This window comes from Vipera ursinii (genome assembly GCF_947247035.1).
Source record: "Vipera ursinii genome assembly, chromosome: 2".
Classification (NCBI taxonomy): domain Eukaryota; kingdom Metazoa; phylum Chordata; class Lepidosauria; order Squamata; family Viperidae; genus Vipera; species Vipera ursinii.
Window position 1 is genome coordinate 82134663 of NC_139513.1, and position 19730 is coordinate 82154392.

Genomic DNA, 19730 nt, shown 5'->3' on the forward strand with positions numbered 1-19730 from the left:
CCTCAGTTATTGAGGGAAAGACCAGCATAGATAGTAACGGGATCCTTAAGGAGTTATATGTCTGAGACTTCTCTTCTGAATAAAAAATTAGAATTCACCTTTAAGAAATTTCTTTGCTCACCTTTAGATCAAGTTTTGTTGGGTTCTCTGCTCACACCATGTTTGTTTATAGTTAATAAGGAGAACAAATTTACTCCTTCTAAAATCATTATGAGAGTAGGAAAAAAAAATACAAGGTCACGTCCTTAAAAGAAAAAGGTAATTTAAACTGATCCAGAAAAAGTTTTCCATTCTAGTTATGCATTCATTTCTTTTACTTGCACTGTTTTTAAAGCATTTCTTTTCTTCCTACAGCAAAGGAGAAAGACGCTTGTAGAGGAACAGAAACACTGCTGTGCATGTTACAATTAACTGATGGCCACCAAGGTTACACTCAAACTGTTATTGCTGATTTTCCTCTGAATGTATGCAGAGCAACATGCAGGCGTGCTGGGGGTGGGCTGGGGGTGGGTGGGAATTCTTCCATCCACTAGGGGAAAAATGTAATTGCTTTCAGCAATTACCTTCCAGTTACCAAGTTAATTTACAAAAGCACCAATTAAAATGTCAACAATTACAAAGCCCTATAGCAAAGTTAGGAGCAAGATCAGGAGGAAAGCTCATCAGAAACAATTATTTCTTCTATATTGTTCCATAACTTATTAGAAACGATAGTGTGGATATATTTAATATATGAGTGAAATCTAACTGAGCCAAATACCTCAGGTTCAATCTCAATAGCTCATTTTTATGTCGCTTTGTATTACAACGGCAACTCTGAATCCATTTTGGCAAAGGCAATAGATAAAATTTAAAATCACAGCTCCTTATTACCACCCAGTAATAGTGTAAACTGGTAAGTTGGCTTAACGTTTTTCTGATATTGTGTTTATCCTCCCAGACTCACCTTGAACTGTGACATGGGGAGCATATAAATGTCATCATCATCATCATCATCATCATCATCATCATCATCATCATCCTGTTATTTTGTGTCTTTAAATCAGTGCTGACTCCTAGCTACTGCCTGGATTAGTCCCTGCAGTTTTCTTGACAAGGTTTTTCAGAAGTGGTTTGCCACTGGGTCCTTCCTAGAGCTGAGAAGGAGTGACTCACTGGGTGGGATTAGAACTCACAGTCTCCCAATTTCTAGCTTTGGACCTTAACCATTACACTAAACTACCTCTCTACTAATGTATAAAACTGAGAAAAAAATGTTACAAATTTTCTGTTAGGTAACCTTTTATATAGCCCATTATTTTAGTCTTTGAAAGGAGAAGGATTAAAGAAACCTTTGCCACCTTCCTACTCTTCATCATGGTATGGTGAAGGGTTTTGCCTCTTACTTGGTAATGACTAAACATATTTGCTTTTAGTCACTTTTATTTCCCTTCTGCATTTTGCTCATTCTCCTCTACTAATTTCTAAATTAAAAGTTCTCTGAGTAGACCAATTTTAACATAAAATACCATGTACTCAGATGGTAGTAAATGACAAATTGCTCAAAAGTATTCCTCGTAAACTTGGAAGGACTGCTGCCAGTTGCATACTTACTTATATATATATATTTCCTGCAATATATACGGTACACTGCACATGCTGATAAAAAATTCTAAAGGTACAATACCATAAAATCAATAATAAAATGACCACAAACCAGCCATATGATGTTAATCATAATTAAAAATATTATCAATAATTACAGTGAGGAAAACCATTCTCCATAATATTAATAACCTCCTATAGAATAGAAACTCAATCTCCTACCAATTCTCAAAGATTTTCAGAAATAGCCAGATTTTAGCAGCTTCCCAAAATGCCAACAGGGTTTCTGGCGTAAAAAGCATTGGTTTGGGCAGTTTTATTTTTCTTACACATAACAGATAGTCACTAAAGGACTAGTGGAGGATTTTCAGCTATTTCAGATCCAATTGCACAAAATATTTCAGGTACGCAACTATTTTTTTAAAGAAGAAAAGAGAATTAAGCTTCATGGTTTATTTCTATATACTTGTTGGAATAGACATTAAAAAAGCTAACAACAACAACAAAACTGCCTAAAAAGCAGAGCAACAAAGAAAGGACTGTGATGTTCTTACTCATACACAGCTTAGCTTTTGATGTTTGTCACATCTGCTGTGGTGTGAGACTCTGTCCCCAAGCACTGAGGTACAGTTACAGCACAATGGAGAATGGGTAGCTATGTGAACTTTCTTCTATCTCATCTCAACACAAGCTGAGGTATTTTATATGTGACTCAGGGCAAATGGAATGAGTCAATTTTCATGGAAACATTTTCTAAGATTCCTTGTTTAACTTCCCAACAGAGCTTACATGCCTGGACTTTCTTGATAGTCTTCCAGCTCAAGTAATGTCAGACTCTGCTTAACTTTTAAATAATCAATCCCATGGACTTGCTTCAGAGTATACAACTCTAGGATTACTTAACGAAGAACTATAAGGGCTGACTTATGGTATCCCAGATTTCCACAGCTGCAATCTCCTGCTGCTACTTTCAGTTTGAGATATCCTATGTGATTACCAGTGTATCCCTTAATTCCCTCAGATAGCTTTCTGGATGACTTTATGTAGGGACTTTCTAATTGTTGTTGTTATTTTATATCCTGTGTTTCAATTCACTTTCTGATTCTGTATTGTGAAGAGCAGCATACTATTTCAAATATTCAGTGGTAACTGAATTTGCATGTTCTAAATCCCAAGATAATAATAATAGGAGGAAATCACATTTGTTGTTGAGCATCTCTCTCTCCCATGCTAATTTGTGAATGTCTTTCCTGACAGATCATCAGAAGCTAGAACGAGAGGCTCGGATCTGCCGCCTTCTGAAACATCCTAACATAGGTAGGAAAAAGCTCTCTACTCTTTCTAGGGGATTTTGCCTGCTTCTGTTCCACCTTTCTTTCATTTCTGGTAAATGATGGGAACACAACATCAGTATTCTCATACTGCATATTTCAAAGGCAAAGGCATATTTACCTGGTGCTGTTTGTTCATTTAGCAGTTTTAATTTACTTCCATGAAGGCATACATTAGATCTTCTCTGGCAGCCTTTCCCAACGTATTGTACCCTTACAATTTCCATTCTCCTTGGCCATGCTGATCTAGGACTATTTCTGAATTTGCAAATGTGTGTTCAATTAATCAGTTAATGTGCTGTTGAAGAGGGATCATTAATATAAAAAGATATTCAGCAAGAATTTTACAATGCCCTTTAGTGCTAGTGTTGTCTCATTCCTTCTCCTTTAATTGTTTTGTTCTTGAAAATATGTTTGTGCATTTCTATATGTATTAATCCCCTTGTTTTCAGTTTCCTTTGCAAATACCCCCACACACATTCTCTTTCTGACTGTGTACATTAGTGTTTCATAATAGAAGGAAGGGAATAGGCCATAATTTGCAGATGAAATTACAGCTCAGATCCAGGTTTATCCAAGATTAGCTTTGGTTTGAAGAGTCTTGACAGGTTCTCATCCAATGGACTTTTATTGCCGTTAAACTTTTTTTAAACTTATCCAGGTCTTCAACTGATCTGTGATAGTAGCCTTAATGCAAAGCCATCATGTTAATTGGCTCTAAATCAGGGGTGTCAAACTCACAACGTCACGTGATATGTCACGATGTATCGTGACTTTTTTTTTTTGCCATTGCTGGCAATGGGGTGGGCAAGGTTTCATTATGATGCATCCGGCCGGTGGGCTGGCAGTTTGACACCCCTGCTCTAAATCTTTCTTTTACTGAAGCATCTGGACATATATTATCATACTTTGCAGGACATGGGATTCTATAGCAAAATAGTTTCCTTCCTGCTGCTTCAATTCTACACATCTGATCTGGGGACCATAACCCCGATAGGACAAATGGACATTTCTGTTCTTGAGTTTCCATCTCTTTTTTTCTGAATGTGTTTAGTCAATGGGGGAGGAACCTACAGTCCTCAGTTTGCATGTGGCTCTTAGCCAAAGCATATGCTTCCTCAGAGGAATTTACAAGGCCTTTTCAAGCAAGCAATTCAGATCCCTAGTAAGAAGGTCCCTTACTTGGCAAACTGCTGAATGGAGGTAAACAAAAGAAAAACAGAGCATTGGAGAGAGGTGGGGAGAGAGAAGGGAGAAAAGGAAAAACAGATTCCAGAGAAGGATGTGACTTGAGGAAAAGAGATAGTGAGTGATTCCTGTTCACTTTTGCACCTGCCCTTCTGGTTGTTTGCTTTAGCCTGCTCCAACTGACCTGCATCTCACAACACTTGTCTAAGGAATATATTCCTTCTACTTAACAGAAAGAAATTTGCAAGAGGGTGCATGGATTTGCACATTGTGCCATGGTTTGTTTAACCATGATGTGTTGACTCACACTTGGCTGGGATTACATAACACCCATGAGCCATGGTTTATAAACATCATTTATACAGCAACAACAACCTCCTTTATTGCAATAGTGTTTTTAAATGCTGGGAGAATTGTGCCTGTTTTAAAGGCACCAGGTCTTGCCAAGCAAAAAATGATGGCAGCTCATCTGTCCTGAGTGGGGTTGCTATGCAACTCTCCCCCTTTCCATTTTTTTTTTTTTTTGCCTTATGCCTATAGTAACCGGAACAGCGCAGGAGTGGAATCTGACTGCTTTTCAAGGCAAACCTCAGTGAAAAAGAGATGACAGGAGTCCTCCTTCCTGAGGAGTCAGGAAGAATGCTTGGTTTTCCTATCATCATGGGAGAAGGATATTGATTGGTAAAAAGATAAAGGAGAGATTCATCCCTTAAGAACTTTTCCTTGCATCCTTTAGAGTTGCTCTAATGGCCTGAAAAGGCTTGCGGGCTTGGTCTTGTACCTCTAAAGCAGAAAGTGGCTTTTCATGCAACAAGAAAAGCACTATTCACTTACTAATGTCTGCAGATCAAGCCCATATGTGGGGCTGAGGGAGGAAAGGAGCAGTCCTATGTTCTGTCCCTTTGGTCTCTTTGCTCTCCAGAGCTCTTCACTGTTATAGAATAAATGTCCTTGATTTGAAGGACTAGCTGGAATCTAACAGGGGTTTTGCTAGAATGGATGAAAGATCGCAAGAAAGTTTGTGCAGAACATACCCAGAACATACCAGTCTCTTCCTCTGTGCTCTGCCTGTAACACATGTGCCTAGCACCACCCATGTTTCCTCCCCCCTTCTTCTCTTCACACATGTCCATGTACATGCACACCCATGTGGCCTCTGCTTTATAAATGATTCAGATCCTAAAGAACCTGTCAGCTTGAATCTGTCTTGGGCAAATGCCAGTAGAGCAAAGTCAGGCCCTTTCCATCAAGTGGAATCACAGAGGGACAATTGCCCGACCAAGTGGCTGCTATGGCAACAGAGGCCTTTTCCCCCCTTTCTTTCCCTTGCCCCAATGACAGAAATGTTTCCTCAGATAAATAAAAATGGGGGAAATTAATAATAATATGAATGGAGGGGAAGGAAAAGGGTTGTTCTGAATAAAGGTGTAGGACCTGAATTTTCGAAATAAAAGAGAGCCAAGGAGACCATTGTTTCTTCTCACCACTTCAAAAACTTTGTCTTTGTGTTTGTGTGTGTGTGAGAGAGAGAACCATTTTTATACTGATGTTTTCAAGTGACAAATCTGACCAAAATGGAAGAGAGATATTGACAAGGAAAACAAATAATTCTAATGGAAAGAACAGTAATTCAATAAGGAGTGCACCACAGGCTTTTTGAATGCCTGCGGGTAATTAGAATTAATTTAAAACAGATAAAAAAAATCACAGCAAGACAATGTGCTTAATGAAAAAATAAACAGCATAAACCATAATAATATCTTGGCTCCATCTGGCACTAAGTTCAGATCTCTGCCAGGCTATTTTGGTTTCTTGAATACGTGTTGTACTTCCAGGTTGCTGCTTTTTAAGGCTGTCACCTATTTTTACCAGCTGTTTGTTTAAAGTGGCTCAGCACACTGAAGACAAACTTGATTTTGTTATATCCTTCAGAAGTAAAAACATTAAATTCTTCAGAACAAATCTTGACTGCTCATATAGGATTCTAGAAAGGTCTCACTTCTAACAGAACCATTCAAGGAGTATATATAGAAATGATATTTATCATTTAATATCTGGCATAATTTACCATGTATATAACTGTCTATACCAGGGGTCCCCAAACCCTGGTCCATGGACCAGTATCGGGCTGCGGCATGTCAGCAACTGATCCTCACAAACAACCAAAGCCCCATTCGCGGGATGCAGGCAGCACACAAAACCATGCGGCATGTCAACAACTGGTCCGCACAAACAAGCAAACACCCATCTGCGGGATGCAGGCAGCACACAAAACCATATACCCTCCAGTCTGTGCAAAAACCTCTCTCCATGTAACCGGTCCCTGGTGCCCAAAAGGTTGGGGACCTCTGGTCTACAACCTGTCTTCTTACTGTATCTTCACCTCTTTATTTTTAAACTTGAACTTGATTGATGCTGATAAATCTGTGACAAAAATCAATGTTACTATTACAAATTAACATTATAAAATAAAGATAGTACAACTATTATTTTTGATTGGTCTTTTCTTGCTAACCACCCTATACTTCTCCTGGGAGTATAGAATACAAACGTGCATTAAACTGATGATAATGATAACAATGATGATGACAATGATGCTTTCTCTTTTGAATTTGGAGAGATGCAGAATTTGGAGAAATTTTAGTGCATCACTTCCAACGTCTATCATTTCATTTTAATCACCATCTCTCTGTTGCCCTTCAATTTATGTAAGAAGGGTATAGGAAAGGAACAAATTTATTTTCCCAGCCGATACCAGTTATATTGTGCAATATATATTGCAATCAGTGGCATAGGAATCCTGTGATGAAATATCAATGATGGGTTGTATCAAGAGGTGAAAAGACAGTGGATGACTGTAATCAATTGTGGTTTCCATTTATTGAAACATTTATTGTACAACTTTATATATGTATGCATGTGTTCTTCACAGACATGCATACATATATAAAGTTGTACAATAAACATATGTATGTTTTTGTTACTTTTCAACTTTTTCCTTTATAACTTTATAAAAGAACATGTATGCTTTCTTTCTTTGTGTGTTTTTTAAAAAATTAGGAGTTCAAAAGACATGAGAAATTACAACTTTTAAAATCTCCTCACTCCCCCAAAATGTGCTTCCTCTGGGTGATGTCCCAGAATAAAAAGCCATGGCTTTTCTGTAGGGGATGAGATAATTAACATTGCTGATGTCTGAATATATCTAGCTGATACTTTAGCTTCCCCTAAGAGAAGCATCTTGAAAATTCAGTTGGTTCCTCTCCATATTTTTTCCCCTCTACAGTCATAAAAAGTGTATTTCTTTTTATGAACGGAAACCAAGATATGTTAACTAGTGTTAAGTAAGCCACATGATCACATAAGAGGCTGTTTCTCTAGGGTGGTCAATTTTCAAAGGCAATTAAGTCCTGGAGTTTTTAATTTATTAATTAGAAGGATACATTTATTGTGTTGTACACAAAAGAGTCAGTAGCCCTGCCTGTTGTCACTTTATATCTGATTTTTTTCCTGAGCATTTTCTCTTAATTGATAAAACTGTTTTATCCCTGAACACTTTCATTCTTTCTTTTGTGAAATGGAGCATTATTTTTATTTCCTCCTTTGTTTAGGTGACGAGAAAGAATGGGATAAAACAACTTTCCTTAACAGTTTTTGTTGGAAAGATGTAGTTTCCCATTATGTGCAAGAAAAGAGATAAAAATGCAACACCATGTTGTAGAAACAATATATACTCTGATATTTTACAAACTTTGTACTAAATTAAATTATACAATTAGAAAAGACCAATAAACCCATTTATTAGTGCCAATTTTTTAATGTATAAAAATCAGCTGTCCTTGCTATATCTTAAATACTGTAAGAGGCCATATCTTGAATATATTTAATGTACAGTCAGTAAAAAATAACTTTGTGCTTGGTTGGCAAATGAAAAAAGATGCATGTTGTCCTTATCTAACCAAGCTTGAATGTATTCATACTACAAGCTTTTTAGAAAAAACTCAAGAGGTGAAAAAGTTAACACCCTTGGGTATGTGCATTTCAACTTGTACAATATGGTTTGTATTTTTGTTTAGTTAGCCATAACAGGCTGGAATTGCTGGTTAGAGTACTGCATGCTATTTAAACTGAAATTCAAGCCATCCACAAAAGATTTTTCATTTAGACCTCCATAGGCTGCAAACATATCAAAGGCATTACCGTACTGGAGAGGACCAAGGTTAAGGGGATTGTCTCCAGGGAACAGATTGTTTGTACTACCTTGGCCCTGTGCATTAGGGAAAATGAATTCTTTTGCATTAGGAGAAAGGGCAGATGTTTTCTGCTGCTGTTGTGATGGTTGTTGCTGTTGTGAAACCTGCTGGCTATTGAGGCCAAGACCATAGAGAGAGTGCATGGAGGATGAAAGAGCTTTCTGTTTCAGCAGATCATTGACATTCAAACCAAGATTAGTGGGAGAAGTGCAGGCGACCTTGTTAGTACGGCTGCTGTTCTTCATCTTGGTCGAGCCAAACTTGGTGGCAGGAAAACTTGGTGGTGGTGAAAGTTAAAGGCTGAGTGGAGCGGGGCATGAAGGTTGGGCTCACAGTGGCAGAATGACCAATGGGAGGTGAAGGAGAACTTGACATAGAAGATGTGGGGTCACTAATTGGCATGAACACCTGGGCCTCTGGGTTAAAGCTATTCTTGATTTCTTTATCTAGTTCACATCCATTTTCACTGGAATCATCCACATAAAGCACTTTCACTGGTCCCTTTTCACCAATTTGGTATGAAACCTCAAATGGGTCAATCCAAACACTAAGATCCAGAGGCAGATTGCCACGAACATCATCAATGTCCAAACCACTCTCTTTGGATGCTTGTTCAATGACTGGATCCACTTTTTCACCTACACGTTTACATCTAAACCCTGATCCTTTATATGGCTTATCTGGATACCAGTGCCCTTCATACTTCTTCTTAAGCAATCTTTCAAGTTCTTCACCAAAAATGTTCACACGTTGTCTGGGAAGCTTATTGTACAAATATGAGATAATAAAATTGAGTGCTACTTGTATTTCAAGCTGCATAGCTGCTACAGCACAAAATTACAGTCTGTTTCAAACCACAACGATCAGGAAAAAAAAGTTCAAAATACCACAGGAAAGCAAAAATTGTGTTCAAAGTGCTGATTTTAGTTGATAATTATTCTTCACCTTGAGTAGTGTTGTTCCCGGGTGAGCGGAGCAGGTGGCGTGACTGGTAGTGCAACAATTCCAGCTAGAGTCCAAGGGGTGCGGAGGGGATGGAGGGGGCTCAGGAGTGAAGCCCCATTCCCCAAAAGGATGCTTGGAGAGGGAAAAGGAGGATGGTGCTGCTCGCCTCTGACCCGAGAAAAGACGCACCCTGTTCAGGAGCTGCTTGACGCCTTCTTGTGTCCAGAGCCACAAGCAAGCCAAACACAAATAAACATGGTTGGTTACACAAATTCTGGCAGTACTGTTTATAAATTGGTGTGCTCTGTGAGCCTATGCTACTGGGCTAATTCAGTATGCAATGGTTTAACTACTTTATAATGCTTTGGTAAGACCACACTTGGAATATTGCATCATGTTTTGGTGGCCATAATATATAAAATTATGTTGAAACACTAGAAAGAATGCAGAGAAGAGCATCAAAGATGATTAGGGGACTGGAGGCTAAAGCATATGAAGAACTGTTGCAGGAATTGGGTATGTCTAATTTAATTAAAAGAAGGACTAGGGGTAACATGATAGCAGTATTCCAATATCTAAGGGGGTGCCACAAAGAAGAGGGGGTTAACCTATTCCCCAAAGCATCAGAAGGTAGGGCATGAAGTAATGAATGGAAACATATCAAGATGAGAAGCAACCTAGAACTAAGGAGAAATTTCCTGACAGAACAATTAATCAGTGGAACCACTTGCCTCCAAAAATTGTGGGTGCTCCAATATTGGAAGTTTTTAAGAAGAGACTGGACAACAATTTGTCTGAAATGGTATAGGGTTTCCTGCTTAAGCAGGGGGTTGGCTAGAAGACCTCAAGGTCCCTTCCAACTCTGTTATTCTGTTATTCAAAGTGTGTATGCAGCACAAATACAATTGAGAGGTCATCCTACATTCTGCCAGGGTCAGCTGCTTTTCAATTTCATCACTGCAACTATAGCATGTAGTTCATTTGCAGTTTACTTGTGTACCATGTTCTTTTCTGTTGTTCTGATTTAGCCAGCTGTTCAAATAGTCAAGCATGGAGCCTGCTTCTTACTTTGCTCTCCTGAAAGATCTAAGTCTGTACCTAACAAAATGGCAGCATTTCTCTGTTGAGTCAGGCAGGATTGTGTTAACATAATAGTCTAATAGTTAACAGATTGCTATTTATACCCCAAAAGCCATTCTCCTTCCCCCTCACTGCTGCTTGGTAAATTCAAAGGTATCATTCTTTATGACAGCAGCATAAGTAGGCTGACTGTTGATTGATCTAGAAGGATCCAGAATGTGATGCTAGAAATGCAATGGCAGAATTGACTCTGGAATTCTAAACTAAGATCCATGTGAATATGAAGCTGAGGACAAAAAATTGCAGCATTCTGCCTTTGGGGGTATACTGGCTGGTTTCCTGCATCACCCTTAGCTGTCATATGCTTTAATTTTAGCACAAGCATATTATGTAAACTAGGCCAATTGTGGCTTGTTCATGAAACCACGATAGAGCAGACTGTGTGAATTCCATCTTCATCTACTAATGCCATAAACAGTAGTGCTGTCAGTATAAGACAGAGGTACAGGCACAGGAAGGTTATCAGGTAAAGTGAAGCAAACTTTCCAGATCTTGAAATAAATGACATGGCAGAGGTTATCTGAAGGGCTAAGAAACTATTAACTTAAGAGATTCACATTACCTCATTGCACCATTCACTCTATGAAGGAAAGGACAATTCCACTGAGTTTGAACCTTACTGTACAAAAAAGTATTTGGTTGATTCAGAGTGCAATAAATAGGAGAGGTTGTGTGTTCGTGTAGCTTTTTACATTGTAGCACATACATACAATCACTGCAGATTAAGGCACCCGGTTAGAAAGTCTCACCTTAGCCATGAAAGCCAGCTGGGTGACCTTGGCCAGTCACTTTTTCTCTTCACAGGGGGGTTGTTATGGGGGAAATAGGAAGGCAGTGTGTTGAATATGTTCATTATGAGTTATCTGTAAAATAGTAAAGGTGGGATACAAATAAATACATTAAAAATAAATTAAAGATGGCAAATGTGAAACAAGCCCAATTTATTTCATTCTTTTTCTTTTCAATTTAAATGAAATGTCAAAAGATAAAATAAAGTGCAGAAATAAAAAGAAATTAAAGAGCAATAACAATAACAATGGCAAGATTAAACTAAATTAAAGGGCAATAACAATGGAAAAAGAAAGGAAATTGGAAATATGCACGTATATGTACAAGCATTTAAAATGCATTTAAGAGGCTTTAAAGATCCTGACTCATTATTTTTACATAGAATATTTATTCAGGTGAATGTAACCTCTTAGGAAAAACATTGTTAATATAGCTAAGGGATGGTGACTAGATTTGAATAAACATATTCTTATTTTTACAAGGTTTCAAAGCTCTTCATTGTTGTGCTAATTTTTTGGCCAATGCACTTTCCCACCCTTTAAAATAGTTCTGTTACAAAAAAGATGTACTTTCCTTCTCCAGTGTTTTGTAATAACAAACCTAGTAGCTTCCAAAGGAATTAAATTAATTTCTTACATTCTATCCATATGCATGCACGATAAGCTAATGGCAAACTTCATTGTCAGGAATTGCTATACAATTTTCTTGATATCTTCAACAACTTCTGAAGATAGAAGGTATGGCTGATTATATATTGCTTCCAAAAATGATATACAGGTAGTCCTCAACTTACAACAGTTTATTTAGTGACTGTTCAAAGTTACAACAGCACTGAAAAAAGTGACTTATGACCGTTTTTCACAGTTGCAACCTTTACAGCATCGTCATGATCATATGATCAAAATTCAGATGCTTGACAACTGTTTCATATTTATGACCGTTTCTGTCTCCCAAGGTCATGTGATCCCCTTCTGCAACCTTCTGACAAGCAAAATCAATGGGGAAGCCAGATTCATTTAATAACTGGGTTATTAACTTATCAACTGCAGAGATTCACTTAAGGTTGTAAAATGGGGGCAAAGCTCTCTTAACAAGTGTCTCACTTAACAACAGAAATTTTGGGCTCAGTCGTGGTAATAAGTCAAGGACTTATATTGTTTGTTTGCAACTCTACAACACTATCTAGAAATATTACAATGTATATGATTATTTATTTTTAAATGAAATTTTAAATTAAATACAAAATATATAATATTAGTAGAATATATAGTGGGATATTAATTTTTTTCAAACTCAGTTTTTCATGGCTTGCTAAAACAGATTTAGAATGAATTCTATGCCACAAAAAGTTTCTGTGAAATTCATCAAATTCCTACTCCCAATTATCCTGCAGGTAGTTTTTGAAAAAGATTTTCATGAAAACCTATAATCTTTCATATATGTTTTTACATTCCCTTGGTTTTAAATGAGGTATATCATTCTTTAATTGTTGTTAATTGTTGTCCAAATTGATGAAGTTTAATAAACTTTATGAAGGGATAATTGAATAGGATGGGATTCATTTGAAATCAAGTTGGAACTTATAATCATTTTTTCCCTAAAACTTATTTAGCAGATCCATCAGGGGATGAGTATTTTTATTTTTATCTTTATGGATCATAGTGAGCTACTTAGAATTATTATATGAGAAAGGCATCCATACAGTACAGTACAATTTTATGGGACTGGAAAAGTTATCCTTGCATTTAGTATACAATACACTAATTTCTAATGAAAATGATAGGTATTACTCAAATCTTTAATGAGTCCAATGCTAGATAAGTTGAAGCCATTGAACATTAATTTCTAATGATATCATTAATTGTCTTCACTGAAAAGCATCATTCTGCATATTTCTTGTTCCACTTTCAGTTCTACATACTGACTTAAATAAAGTCCAGCAGGAATTTTTAAATAACTACTTAAAACACATAATACTAACCTATTATATGATTTCTTGGGTTTTGATTTTGAACAACCTATGAGTCCAACCATTGTGGTTGGTAGAGATTTTCTGGGCTTGGAAGATTCAAGAGGAGAGGAACCACATGTAACCTCAATAGTTCAAGTTGCTCAACCTTGGCTTAGAGAAATTTGTAACCCAACCCGTGGCTATCCTAAGGAACACAAAGTTGCAAGATTTCCTGTATTCTGTAAAAGTTATCAATGTGGATTCCTAGAATTCCTTGTGGGTGAGTTAGGCAGATTTATTTGTTTAACATATTAAGACAAAAAGCTGGTTTATGCATCAGTAATATAGAGTTCTAGATTGCCACATGTCCTCTTTTATAGTTAGGGTATTTGTCTCATCTTTGTACCTTTTCAACTAACAGACCTGTTTCTCCACTTCTCTAATGTCTTTTAGTCCTCTACTTTTTGAACAAATGAACTTGGAAAAAAGTTTCTGTTTTTCCTAAGTTACTGATTCCTCAATAGAGCCTATTGGACTAGGACAAAGTCCTACCACTTCATGGTTGTGGCATTTGTTATGATCCAGATGAATATCATTGCCAGAGCCTAACCTTGGAGTCAAGTACAGAAAAAAAGAGCTTTGTGCCTGCTGGTATAGAATTAAAGAAAAAAAACCTGACAGAATCCTTCTTAATTTCAACTGTTTGTTTATCAAGTATGACAAAAGGTGAGTTGCAAAGCAATCAAGCTGGAATAGTCTTTTCAGGGTGGAGGTACAGGAACCAAGGGGATGGAAGAGACAAAAATCCCATCCAATAGAGAAACAAAGATCCTGAATGTCAGAAAAGAAGAGAGAGAGAGAGAGACAGAGAGAAAAAGAAACTTCACAATGCAACTGAACCAGAGAGTCAGCTCAACCTCTGGCACTGATGGTTAGCAGAATGCAGCACCTTGGAACTGCTTTCAGATTGGCATAGAATCCTGGTGTAGACATGATCTGACTTTTACTATTGTAGGAAGAAGAGGCATCATCAGTCAGAACAGAGGTTAGGCCCTGCAAGTAATTTGTTTCGTCTAGTTTAATGAAGAGAAGGGTGAAGGGTGACATGATAGCAGTCTTCCAATATCTCAGGGGCTGCCACAAAGAAGAGGGAGTCAAGCTATTCTCCAAAGCACCTGAAAGCAGGACAAGAAACAATGGATGGAAACTAGTCAAGGAGAGAAGCAACCTAGAACTAAGGAGAAACTTCCTGACAGGTAGAACAATTAACCAGTGGAACAATAGGCCTCCAGAGGTGGTGAATGCTCCAACACTGCAGGTTTTTAAGAAGAGACTGGACAGCCTGAGCAGGGGGTTGGACTACATGACCTCCAAGGTCCCTTCCAACTTTTATTATTATTATTATTATTATTATTATTATTATTATTATTATTATTATTATTATTATTATTATTTGCAAAATACAACAAAATTGGGAATTTGAGAGAAAGAAACTGCAAATATGAAAGCTTGGAATATTAAAGCCAAGCAAAGAACAATAGCTGAAAAACAAAGCTATCTGTTGGAAGAAATTCTGGTTCATCTATGAGATGGTAAAATGAAATAATAAAATGAGAATACGGACAAAGAAGAAATAAGGGCAATGAGTAAGAAGCATTTACACGGATGGTTGTATGCTGGTTCAGATTAAAGTTCTAAATTAAGGGCTGTGCATTCTGGACCAATTTAGGATTTTATGGATCCCAAGTCCCATTATGTCATTGGCTCAATACACATTCTGAATCTGTTTTGTTGTTTGTATAAAATGACTGTGATCCAAAACTGCAATCTCTAACATTCATATGGTTGTCATGGTTGGATCATTTTTTATTCAGTCTTTCAAAAGCCTTTGCTCACTGCAAGGATAGGAGGTCAAGTAGAGTTATGTATCCTAAAGGGCAAAAGAAGACAAAAGATTTCCAGAAGGTTCTAGGGACTTTCTAATTGCACTGTGACCATGGAGTTGAACTAGGTAGTTGACAGAATTTCCCAAGTCCCTTTTCCCACTTGGCAGGGCCAGTCTAGCCCCTTGAGGAAATGAATATTGATGCATATAGAACTTAATTGGAGGAAAATTCATGATGAGCTCCGCTGTTCATTGCCGAGAGCTGACTGTTGAGCTTCTTTGAGGGAGAGGATGGCAAAGAAAGAACTACTTTTCACTCACATGTGCCTCCACAATATTGTCCAGCAGAGCTCTTTTAGAAGTTGAAAAGAGTGGATGGATTCAATCACTTACATGGATTGTTATATGCTGGATCAGATTAAAATTTTAAATTAAGAGCTGCTCATTCTGGATCAACTGCTGCAGTGATAAATTTGCTGAACATTTTGAAATTATTTGCATCTTGGTTCCCACAGTGAATACAATTATATTAGAAGTAGGATTTATACTCCTTTTTTGTCCAGATTTATTGAATATATTCTAAATGTTGAAGTATGAGGATGCAAATTGGACAAATGTCATCAATTGTTAATTTCAATCTTTGTTATACTCAATCTTTGACTATCTTGGCTTGCTAGATTAGTAAGGAGGAAACGGCCAGAGGGATCCACGCTATTCTTAATTACTCATTAAAAGAGGAAGAGATAGAAACCAGATTGCTCCTGAAGAAATATATTTTAATCTGGAAGTAATGATTGGTTACTAATAGCTTTTGGGGGCAAAGCACTTGAGTAAGTGATTCCATAACACGCCAGAGATTTTTGATGAAGTTGACATCTTCATCAATACAGTGAAAAATCAGACTCAGCATTCAGGCAGAAATCAGTTTAGTTTGCCCTGTGATATGGCATTTGCTAATAGACAAAAAAAGGAAGTGTAATCCTATTGATTGTCTTGTCCCCCTAAACAGCTTTCAATATTATCGATCTTGTTAATAGATTCTAAATATACTCTCCAGTTGAAAGTTAGAGGCCCTTGTTTTACTTTACTTCAGTTGCTACTTGATAGCCATGCTAGAAAAGGTGGCACTGAAGGATTATAGCTTTAAAGGTAAAGGTTCCCCCGCACGTGTGTGCTAGTCGTTTCCGACTCTAGGGGCCGGTGCTCATCTCCGTTTCAAAGCCGAAGAGCCAGCGCTTGTCCGAGGACGTCTCCGTGGTCATGTGGCCGGCATGACTAGACGCCAAAGGCGCACGGAACGCTGTTACCTTCCCACCGGAGTGGTCCCTATTTTTCTACTTGCATTTTCACGTGCTTTCGAACTGCTAGGCTGGCAGAAGCTGGGATGAGTAACAGGCGCTCACTCTGTTACGCGGCACTCGGGATTCGACCCACCAAACTGCCGACCTTCTGATCAACAAGCTCAGTGTCCTAACCCACTGAGCCACCGCTTTACTCTGTGGTAATTATTTCACGAGAGTCCTCAGTTTCCCCCCATTTTATTTAATATCTAAAGGAAACTGCTGGGGGAGATCACTTGACAAAAATAGATTGAACTTCAATTGGAAATCTCTTGGTTAGTTAAGACAATGTGTTTTACTTTTGAAGAAGCCTGATAAACTTCAGATAGCTCAAAAAGAAAAAAAGAAAAAGAAAAAAAAGGAAGCGACTCAGATTGGCCTGCATCAGAAGTGTCAAACTGGCAGCCTACGGGCAGGATGCATCATATGCAGGCCACACCCACCCTGGCTTTGCAAAGGGAAAAAAAACCGTGATACATCATTTTACCTCATGTGACATGATCGAGTTTGACACTCGTGGCCTATATGCTCATGTAACATTGATGTATTTGTCAATTGCAGTGGCTCAAATCCATTTTCAGAGCCATTTCAAAGGGCTGTTGGTATACTGATTGTTTAAGCAGACTAGAACATAATACATAAAGCAATAAAATATTCATCATTCTGCTTCCATAATAGCAGATGCTTGATGCTTGACCTTAAGCATTTTGCTGTGTTATTCAGCAACTATTATTTAAAAGAATGCTACTTCTACTGAATGAACACATCACTCTTATGACTAAGCCATTAGTAGCTAATTCCCTATTCAAAATGATGAACTTTGCTTGTCTATAAGTTAACTATGTGTCAAATGTTATCTATTTATCTATTTTAAATATTCATGGGACAACCCTTATACTTTCCCCCATGCTAGCATAAACTTCGATAATACCGACTTTACTGCCTTTATCTTAAGCTGATATATCTTCATTGCAATCATGTATGATAAGAGAATTGCTTCAGTACTTTGTTGGCTTCATGTCTTCCTATCTGTTCTGCAAAAATTTTCTAAAATTGTGCATAGAATTATATAAAAACATGATAATGATGCCAATTTTATTTTCAATTCTTTTCTTACAGATGCTTATTATATTTCTTGCCTGTTTCATAGCGAAGTAGAATTGATTTTCTTTCTTTATGAAGTTGTCTGCCATAATTGCAGTGTTATTTTTTTTCTTTGAGAACTCAGTTAGAGAAAATATCTACCATGTCATTCCTCCATTCCCAAAGAACTGTAATACATTAACTAGACAGGACTTTTCTTTGTAGAAGGTAATTGGATTCTTCTTCAGTGAGGTTTATTGTACCTATGTATTTTTAATTATAAATGATTAAAATTATCTTTAAGGTATAACATTTGTACTTTTCTGATTCATCTCCTAAGTGTCAGATTTCTTTTCAAAATTTGACATTAAATGGACCAATTTCTAGTTTTCTGAAGCAGAAGCTCATAGTGCATGACACAGTGTGAAGAAGCAGTGTGCGTTGCCTTCAAATGATAAATCATTATGATGGCTCTTCTTGAGATTTCCTTCATCATAACAAATTCATTTTGTAAGCGTATGTGTACAAGCCCATTAAGTACACCTTACTGTTGCCTTCTTATTGCAGATCAGTTATTTTAAGAAAATTAAGAACTAAATTAACAAATATTACTTGAATAGAAGAATAGCATTAATCTTTTCAGGTGTGAAATCCAGTTACAGAATCATTTGCTTCTTCTCAAGCTAACAAGCTAAAGTTATATAGGTACTGCTTATAGCCTATCTACAACTGTTTCTATGACCACCCCCATTTCCTTATTTATTGCTGATAATTTAGACTGAAGATGAAGAAAAAGCATTGAAGTTCCATCATGGAGACATTGTATATTGGGAGAGCACCAGGCTGGGGAGCACTAGAATAGCTCTTACTTTGGGGCAACAAAAATGGCCTAATCCCAATCCATATTTGGATAAAACAGTATTCATGGCAAGTTTCATAATCTAGTTTAGCATTTACCCTCAGACCATTTTTTTATGTTGCTCCACTCTTCATTCATCATGCCACTATAAGCAAATGCTGAGGGTCTCCTGTGTGCATCTCCTAGCCCTGCAGCACCCATGAGTAGGTGTGATTTGTCTAAGGACTGAAGGCCTGCTGTACTTGGAAACCTCTAGGTGGCCCGTCACTGCTTTGACTATTTTCATACTATTGGGCCAGGTTCAGGAGATAAAGACAATGGCAGGCATCTATTTCAGGATTCAAGAAGCTCACAAATAGATGATAACAAAGTATAGACTGAGTTGTACAGGAGTTATTTCAGTTATGAATCCCATTGTGGGATGGCCATAAACACCCAAGATTCCTTGTTCCTCACCTCACCCTAAGCTAAGCAGCCTAGATTTATTAAGGTCAGTCTTTTAAAAAGTGCCTTTTAAACAGATGCTTCCCTTTCTCATACATTTTGATGACTCAGCTCCTAAAGGAGATGTGCCTAGAACTGCCATTCAAGGTCCAAGGTGTCTATATTGGAGAAATATAGAAGGACAAGCCATGAACCTGCTTCTCAGTCAGGTACTTGTGTTTGGCTGTTTGGCCTTTATGTTATCTAGTTTGTTCATCTTTAGATGGTGTGCCTAGATAGACCCTAACATTAATCATCTGAAGCTTCATATAATGGGTAATTTTCTAGAATTGAAACCAAAAGTAGTGAATAACAATGTCATCTCCTCTCCTCTCCACTCCAATCCACTCCATACCTTCCTCTTCCACCTTGACCTTCCTCTTCCACCTTGCCTTGCTTTGCCTTGCTTCCCCTTTTCCTGGAAAAATAGTAATGGCAAAATTTGATCTGACTTGGTCAATGGTTATTTTTAGATGAGACTGCATAGCTGAAAACCTCATCTTCTCTCCTGGTCTGATGGTGATCCAAATTAAATGCTGGTGCTCATGCTGTTTCACCTTTATGGGTATAACATATGTGAGAACAGAAGACATAGGATTAATGTACCCACCCATCCCCAACCCCCCCAAAATGAAAACCCAACAAGGGAAAAATAAGAGCACACACAGGGAGAAAGATAGGATAAGCAGAAATATTATTACCATAAACTGTACTGGTAACTATCGTCACGTTGCCTGTCATTATGTTCACATGGAACTAGGGAGCAAACAGATAGGATTAACAGCCATGTCTCAAATCTTCAAATGTACGATGGAGAATGAGAAAAAAGATTCATTCAAGCACAACAAAACTCATAAATTCCTATAGTAATTTGTAATACTATAATAAATTTCAGAGCA

At 37.5% G+C, this 19730-nt stretch overlaps 2 protein-coding genes across 2 annotated transcripts in view; one reads left to right on the plus strand and one right to left on the minus strand.

Annotated features, from left to right (window-relative positions):
* CAMK2A (calcium/calmodulin dependent protein kinase II alpha) overlaps positions 1 to 19730 on the plus strand; it is a gene marked incomplete at its 5' end in the record, with an annotated part of 163740 nt that overhangs the window by 83805 nt on the left and 60205 nt on the right. Inside the window, one exon of the mRNA XM_083351103.1 lies at positions 2842 to 2901. Within this exon, the coding sequence (XP_083207229.1) occupies positions 2842 to 2901 (60 nt within the window). The remainder of the gene's footprint in view (positions 1 to 2841; positions 2902 to 19730) is intronic.
* On the minus strand, positions 7947 to 9388 carry LOC310636761 (protein Tob1-like). The gene is given in 2 exon segments (XM_083356859.1): positions 7947 to 8634; positions 8636 to 9388. Coding segments are annotated over 2 exon segments (999 nt in total). The 5' UTR covers positions 9176 to 9388; the 3' UTR covers positions 7947 to 8175.